We start from the raw sequence: 8398 nt of genomic DNA on the forward strand, positions 1-8398 counted from the left end.
TTGTCTCTCAACCAGAAGGTCAAGGGTTCAATCCCCAGCTCCTGCAGCTACATGTCCGATGTGTCCTTGGGAAAGACACTTAACCCCAAGTTGCTCCCGCTGCTTTGTCGGCAGTGTATGAATGGATGAGTTAATACTGATGGACTCTACACAATATAGAGATAGCCCTGCTTTCCGTCCTCTAAATGTGGTAAATTGAGTCTTCTGTCCAATCAAGCACCTTATTCTACATGTCACGTGAGAGTTCACACCGTCAGTGATGTGTGAAAAAAACAGGCACACACAACACTGCAGTAGCTGCATTGATTTTTATTATAGAGCCTTTTACATTTACATTTCTATATCGAGCTGAAACATGAAGCTGAAGTTTTCTATCGTGACTAAACAATGATCAGAGATAGTAAATCAGCTTTTTGTCAGGTACATCATTCAAAAGTCATGAAGTTGGTGTTTAATGATTTGATGAACACACAGCTGACAATCAGTACAAGAAGAGTCACCCTAGAAATAAAAGCTCTCCATTATTATTCTACATGATTATTGTTTGAATGTTATGGGTTATGGATATGAAATTAACTGAGCTGGACAAACATGACATTCTCAGCTATCTTCCATATTTTCCTTCTCATTTTAAAATAATGCATTTTTAGCATTTTAAAGTTCTTAACTTCAGTTTTTTTCAGTCATGTTCATGCATCACACATGAGAAAACTTCACAGTTCTCGACTTAACCAAACCTCCGCTCATAACAACATCCTGCTGTGGTTTCAGAAGAAAGAAAACATTACAACAATGAACATCCAATCATAGCGCGCTTCACACAGGAACAGCTACAATGGGACAAATGTCCATAAAGCAGTGATGACCTGCAAAGTCTGAGTCAGGCAAACCTTCCTGTGAACTCAGACAGGCTGATATACAAACAGCGCCACCTTCAGGAAGGACAAAACAACCTGTCCATTTTCTTTGTGATGATCGAACACAATGTCAATCTTAAAGACATGACTTTATTAAACTTTAAAATGCTAAATATTGCTTCTAAGTTTATATTAAAGAGAAAATATGAAGGGTGGTGTATAGCCTATGACCTCCGACCTTTGCTGCATGTATCCCCCCCCTTTCCTCGCAACATTTTCTGTCTTTCTTCAAATGTCCTATCCAATAAAGGCAAAAAAGAGTGTGGTGCCCATGTGGAGCTGGTGTCCTAGTGGTTGGTGCACGCACCCCATGTACAGAGGCTGTGGTCCTCCGGGCATCTAGCCCATCTTTGAATCTGACCTGTGACCTCCACATGTCATTCCTTACTCTCTCAGTCCACTGTCCTATCTCTAAAATAAAGGCATAAAAAGTCCCAAAATAAACCTGAAAAAAACCCGTATGGAGCAACAATCCTCACACTCCGGCTGTCTGAACGGAGCTTTTTATGGACCATGATGCTCGCTGACGCTTTTGATTATTTGAAAACACAAAGAAAGTCTGAGAAAAGCAAATGGGTTCCTTCAAAAGATCAAACATTGACCTCACCTATGCAGGTTATAGCAGGTTGTAGTTGATTATAGCAGGTTGAAGTTTGTTATAAATAGCAGGTAGTAGTTGGTTGTCGCAGCCTGTTTTTGCTTTGACACTTGCACTGATGTGAGGTGCAGACAGCAACAGCTTCCCTTTCATTTGAATCAACCTGAGAAATCGTCTGCCTATGTCGTCCAGTTACAAACAGACAGAACTTAAGTTTGATCAAAAAGCATTTTAAATCATAAATGTGTGTGCGTGCATGCGTAAGTACGTGTGTGTTTGTATGTATTAGCAGTAAACAGGCAGACTCAGCAGAATGATGAAGAGCAGAAATGAGGGGGAAAAGACCTGGAGAGAGAGAGAGAGATGTCAGGTTCAAAGTGCAGGTCGGACACGTCAATCATTTCATCTGGCCGTCATGGAGTACAGTAAGTTAAAAGGTTTCAGATACCTTTCATACCAGGCTCATTACTCTCACTGAAATACTTTTAGAAAAGTGATGGATTGTATTTTTATTTTACATCATTGTGCTGGATTCCTAACATCAACACTCATATCAACACAAAGCACACACAGACAGAAAACAGTCCATATCACACAGGACAGATGTAAAGTAAAGAAAAACAGACAAAGAGGGAAACTGGAGCTTGGAGAAGAGGCGACGAGTTAACGTGATGTCTGTGAGCGACGGGGAGAAGTCAGAGCCACATGGATGAAGGAGAAGCAGCCAACATGGCCGACATGCAGCAGATTCAGAGCAGAGGGACACTTCCCATCCAATTGAATTACACACAGGGGCGGATGTTTCTTATTATGTTCTTTAATTTAAAGTCAGAATGATATGAGCTTAATATTATGAAGTTAGCCTAAGTTAGCCCTCAGCGTTGCACACAAACAGCCGGTGGAAATGTCCTTCAGAGGGACTCTTCATAGAGCCGGGACTTTAAACCTTAAATTACAGCACTACTTCTACCATTACTACCGTCTCCACAAAAATACTAGTCGTGTTCCTTCTCTGAACAGTCAGTCAGTCAGTACTCACTCGTCCCGCTGCAGAGCTGCTGTCCTGTCTCAGAAGGCTGCTGTTCAGCCCAACCCAGAATGTTTTGTAGTCCTGGACCACAGTCGCACTGTCAACAACAACAACAACAACACAGCGAGGAGGTCAGCCGGAGTCAGTGCATGTGCTGTGAAACGTGACACAGGTATGGATCCTGATTACCTGAAGTAGATATCTCCGTAGTTATTAGGAGCTTCCCAAGTCACCTCCACCTTTTTCTTCTTCGTTCCTGTTGCCTGACTGACAGTCGAGTTCTGCACACACACACGCACGCACGCACGCACGCACGCACGCACGCACGCACGCACACACACACACACACACACACAGGTATGTTGCTGACGACGTGCTTCATATCAACTGTTTTTTTTTGTTGTTTATTTTTTTAAAGATTTATTTTTGGGCATTTTGTGCCTTTATAAGAGAGACAGGACAGTGGACAGAACTGGAAACCAGGGAGAGAGAGAGTAGGGAACGACATGCGGGAAAGGAGCCACAGGTCGGACCCGAAACTTGGGCTGCCCGGAGGACCGCGGCCTCCGGACACGGGGCGCGCGCCCCAACCACCGCGCCAACAGCATCCCTTTCATGTCAACTGTTGAGTCTTTGTCCTTCAGTGTACTTATTAGTAAGATATTAACAACAGCTGCATGATATGATTGTGAGAGTAATGTCCTTCCACGTCACCACAGCAACACTAAAAAGAGTTTCACATTAATATGATTGTTGAAGCAAAATTATTTTTTACCTGCTGATCCTGACAGTGCAGAGCCGTGAACAGGGAGGGGTCGATGTTGGTGAACTTCCCCACAGGCCACAGCTCGGCTGGAAGCAAGATGCAAAGAGTTCATGAATAAACAAATCTCCACAAATCATACAAAACACATCCTCATGATTTGTCCCATTTGTCAACTCCTTTGGGAAAATAAATATCCAAAGTAGTTCCTGTTGTTCTAAATGTAAAACAAGTACTGAGACAAGGGCCTGAATCAGGTTTAATAAAGACATAAAGTTATCAGAGCAGGGTCTACGCCTGGGACTAGTTCTGTGAGCACAGATACACCTGCTGATTAGAGCTAACTGTGTCGGCCCCTCTGCATTATACATTTTACTGCAGCTGCAGACCGGTGAGCAGAGTAATCAGCAGGATCAGAAACATCCCGGTGTGTCTTTGTTCAACCTCCAGAGTTTGACCACACATCTGTCTTTAGATTTACAGCACACTTCTACTTGTTGTTGCTACTTTTGATAAGATAAGACATGATAAGACAGTACTAGACACACTTGCTGCACGGTCTCTTACTACAACAAACTGCAAAGCAAGCCAGATCATTTGTTCCATATAATTTAATAACAGCACAAAAAAGACCCAGAGGTTAAAGTTAAGTGGCTGAATACTCTGAATACTTGTAGACAGCTAGCAGCTCCTGCCTGTCACTCAAAGAGGCCACACCCCCTAATTATTAATCACTTTAGCCTTCCTATAATGTAAACAAGTTCAGCCCGTATACATGTCATGAAAAGAGAAATGAGGACCCAAATAGTTTTTTTGTACTGGGCTGTAAACATGTTAATTTGTGCTGTAAAGTCTGACATTTTAACATGGGGCTCTATGGGGACTGACTCACTGCAGGAGACAGACTCTAGTGGACACTGGAGGAACTGCAGCTGTAAAGTTAGACATTTTAACATGGGGCTCTATGGGGACTGACTCACTGCAGGAGACAGACTCTAGTGGACACTGGAGGAACTGCAGCTGTAAAGTTGGACATTTTAACATGGGGCTCTCTATGGGGATGGACTCACTGCAGGCAGACACCCTCTAGTGCACGCTGAATGAACTGCAGCCACATTTACAGGTTTTACAGTAATCCACGGACAAACATCTCAGTACTACAGTCAATAATTTCTAATCCACAGTGATGCCGATTACCGTTTCCGCCCCTGCTCCTGGCCTGTAACATGAAACCCTGAAACTCTGTGGAGCTGCTTGTCTCCACTTCCAACATCACTGCAAGGAGAGAGAAAGAGAGGGTCATGTTACTGTGATACAGAAAGGATGGGATTCTTTCACCTGTGAACTGTTACACACAACCCCACCCCACAGTGGAGAGGTGGAGTCAGGAAGAACTGAGGGGGGAGGAGGAGGGGGGTCAGTTCAGATGTGGAGGTCAGAGGGTGAAGTGGGTGAGGGAATACCTGTGATGACTCCTCCAGGCCTGTAGGTGGTGCTGGAGGTGGACACCATGAAGGGGGGGCTGCTAGTGGAGGGGGTGAAGGGTGGGTGTACCGGCATCAAGCTGCCACAGGAGAACGCCACTGAGCCATTAGGAAAGCACACACACTCCTCGACACAGCACACACACACCAACACTGCAAACAACCTGAGGGCTGTGAGAGAGACCTGCAACAGACAGACAGACAGGCATGAAGACAGACAGACAGACAGACAGACAGACACACACACACACACACACACACACACACACACACACACACACACACACACACACACACACACACACACAGACAAACACACACACACACACACACACACACACACAGACAAACACACACACACACACACACACACACACACACAGAGACAGACAGACAGACACACAGACAGACAGACTTTAATTGTTTGATATGACATCATCATCATCGTGTGTTTATCAGTTTAATATCACAGTTATCTACACAGACTTTGACAGCGAGCTGAAGAGAGATGCAGCCGGTCCTGACAGGTTTCCATTCCTTTGAGTAAATATAAGATCCTAACAATAAATAGCCTATAAACTTTTTAAAATCAAGTTACAAAGTGCTTTACAGGGAAAGCAATCCTAAAACAATGACTCAAAACAACAATGGCCGGTAAACGTTTGTCTGAAGAAGGTGATGTAAACTCAGCTGACCTCCTCGGGCAGATCGCTTCACAGTTTATAGCAAATATTTAAATCACTTCTTTCCTGCTGATATTTAATGCTTTGAATGATGTATTACACTGTTGAATCATCATCCTGGCAGAAACAGATTTTTTTAAACATCTCTCAGTCTCGTCTTCTGTCTCAACGTCGTCACCACACTGACAGCTCCTCAGCATTATCATCTCAGTTCATAAACATTTTCTAACTGATTAGATGTCAACATTCGATATGACAAACAGTCAAAAAAGGACATGAATGTTACCTTTAAATGATGATAGTGTAAAATGAGATATTTTCTGTGTGAATCATGTGATCAAAATCAGAAATACTTTATTGATTCTGGAGGGAATTTGGTCACCAGATTTCAGCTGTCCTATAAGCCTTCATATCTTAAACATACTTTAGAAATAATACTTCTAAAATGAAGATGTTTATTTGTCTAGCTGTGAATATTATATATTTATATTTCGTTTTTTTTTAACATTCAACAGACAAAGCAGACTATATGTCCCGTAATAAGTGAGTCTTCAGTTCAGTAACCACAGTAACACATTTGTATCATTACAATGGTACAACATGTATAAGCACATTATATTTATCACATTTATCACATTTATCACAACAAGGTCATATTTTGAAACTTTTGTCAAGTCTGTTTGATCCTCTGATTTAGGTATCGTCATACCCTTACCTCTGTGTCCTACCACTTTGTCCCAAAATGGGTTTTACAAGTTTACATTGCCAAAGTGCAGTGAAAATCTTTCAGTGTTTACAACGAGTCACACTTGTCTAATTTAAAATTATTATTAACAGTAATATTAGTTTGTCATTGTTCTTTGTATTAATACTTATCACTTAACTCACCTCCTGAGCTTCTAACATGTCATTCAAACGCTGTGATCTGAAGACAGAAACACTGAAGTCAACGTGTTGTCATGGAAACTGAAGTCAGCTCTGACTTTAATATCACATCATTGATATTTCAACACAGTTTAAGTTAGACTCTGAATCCCGTCTCTTAGTGTGAACATATCTCTGTAGACAAAGATGATCGTGAAGTACTCACCATGTTTGGAGCTGTGTCCTGCACACACACACACACACACACACACACACACACACACACACTTTCTTCACTGTTTATGAGTTTATAGAAATGATAAAAAGCTGAAGTGCCGTCTGTCAGTGAACGACTCCTCGCGTGTTGTTGAGAGCTGATCAGGTGAGTGATCTGTGAGTGTTCAGGTGTGTAATGTGCTTTCACCCAGCCATCATCCATTGGGACCCCTCTTCCTGTTACCATGGCAATGTAAATTGTTCACAGTAAACAACACATTGGGACAGAGAAACAGGTCAGGTTACAGGTGAGATTAGTAATTAGTGTGTTCTGTTAACTGGTCCTTCAGGTAAAACCAACGTATAGTCTACCTCCTCTTTTGGGTAACCATTCAACCCCCAGAGTGGGTTTCTATGGTTACTCTGAAATTTAAGCTTTTCTCTTATTCATTGGTTGTCCTGTTCCTCAGTTTGTGTTTTTCCTCTTGTTATTCAATCTTCTCCGCCCATGTTCCTGAAAGTTCTCAGGAGGAGCTTTGTTGTGTTTCCGCAGCATTTGGAGCTCAAATCACAAGCAGACGCAGACGCTTGACAAATGGGCTGATTTTTTTTAATTCTGTATGTGTGTAAGAGTCAACAAAGAACAAAAACAGCAACGAAGACTACATTTAGGACCACTGATGACTCAGAATCCCTCAGGAGGGAAGTTCTCCTGAAGTAATCTGGACTTCCTGAAGATAAAGTCAATAATCATCACACACATCTTTAAAAATGTAAAGGTTAACCAGAGGACGAATGCCTTTATGTTCAGTGTTTCAAAGATGTCATACCGTCTCACTTATAGCTGAAAGACTAGCTACTAGATAATCTGACTCTGCTAGCACCTTCAGCCCGTTGTTATCAACGCATGTGTATTCAACTGTTACCATGACGACTATAGGCCGTGGATAAATGTCTACATTGGAGAAGCTCATTGATGACATACTAGCTGAGATAGGTTTGTAAAGGTTCCAAACTTATGAAGCTAACTTAAAGATCGAAGAGGAAAGAGACAACTTCTTGGTGTCAGATTGATTTATTGATTTATTTGTATCAAACCTGAAACATAACTCGGGTTGGACGACTTCCTGCCAACGATGACTAGCGATAACGATACATGCTAACATTACGTCTCAATCTGTTCTGAATAATACTCTGCCCTTAGAGCTTACCTACTTGTTGGGCAGTAGTGTGACAGCATCATAGCGTCAGGTTTGCAGACTGCTGTTTAGTAAAGGCCATTATGTAAAAGCCTGTCCAATGTTTCCTCTACTCCGGCTTCTTCTCTTTCCCTCCTCTGAGCTTCATCCGTCACCGTCCTCTTCCTCTTAGCCTCAGCCGTTGTTTCAAACAGTACAGGGACGAGTGGCTTCTTTTTATAACTGAAGGCTGCTGTGTGAAGTAGAGCCGTAAAGCCACACACACTTCTTATGAGATGACCTCGGCCTGTTGCTAAGGTTACAAAACAGGTAACTGGAGCACTCTGGACATGAGAGAGACGCCATCCTACCTACTGGAAGTTATTGTGCTATTACATTGATCTTTAAAACAACTATTTTTAAGGTGGAAAAGTTACATATTGTTGCTATAAAAGGCATAATATGGTAAATGGACTTGAGCTTATATAGCACTTTTCTAGTCTTCCAACTACTCAAAGCGCTTTTAAACCACATGTCACACCCACCCATTCACACACTGATGGTAGTGATGATCGCTATGTAGTATCATCCATCAGAAGTAACATTCATACACCGCCACCAAAGCAGAGGGAGCAATTCGGGGTTAAGTGTCTTGCCCAAAGGGG

The 8398-nt window shown here is 42.3% G+C and overlaps 1 protein-coding gene across 2 annotated transcripts; it reads right to left on the reverse strand.

Moving 5' to 3' along the window:
• Positions 1–199: 199 nt before the first annotated feature.
• On the reverse strand, positions 200–7025 carry LOC109997349 (putative ferric-chelate reductase 1). Of its 2 annotated transcripts, XM_065954407.1 has the most exons (8): positions 6566–7025; positions 6364–6400; positions 4772–4976; positions 4506–4583; positions 3321–3397; positions 2735–2826; positions 2555–2642; positions 200–1860 (listed from the first exon to the last, which is right to left on the reverse strand). In XM_065954407.1, exons 2-8 carry the CDS (start codon positions 6379–6381, stop codon positions 1801–1803), a joined length of 618 nt encoding a protein of 205 aa, XP_065810479.1. In that variant the 5' UTR covers positions 6382–6400; positions 6566–7025; the 3' UTR covers positions 200–1800. The 2 variants fall into 2 exon arrangements, with proteins under 2 accessions (XP_065810479.1, XP_065810478.1); XM_065954406.1 differs by lacking the exon at positions 6364–6400 and having other exon boundaries at positions 215–1860; positions 6566–7018.
• Between the last annotated feature and the right edge of the window lie 1373 nt (positions 7026–8398).

Source organism: Labrus bergylta, chromosome 4, assembly GCF_963930695.1.
Source record: "Labrus bergylta chromosome 4, fLabBer1.1, whole genome shotgun sequence".
NCBI classification, from domain to species: domain Eukaryota; kingdom Metazoa; phylum Chordata; class Actinopteri; order Labriformes; family Labridae; genus Labrus; species Labrus bergylta.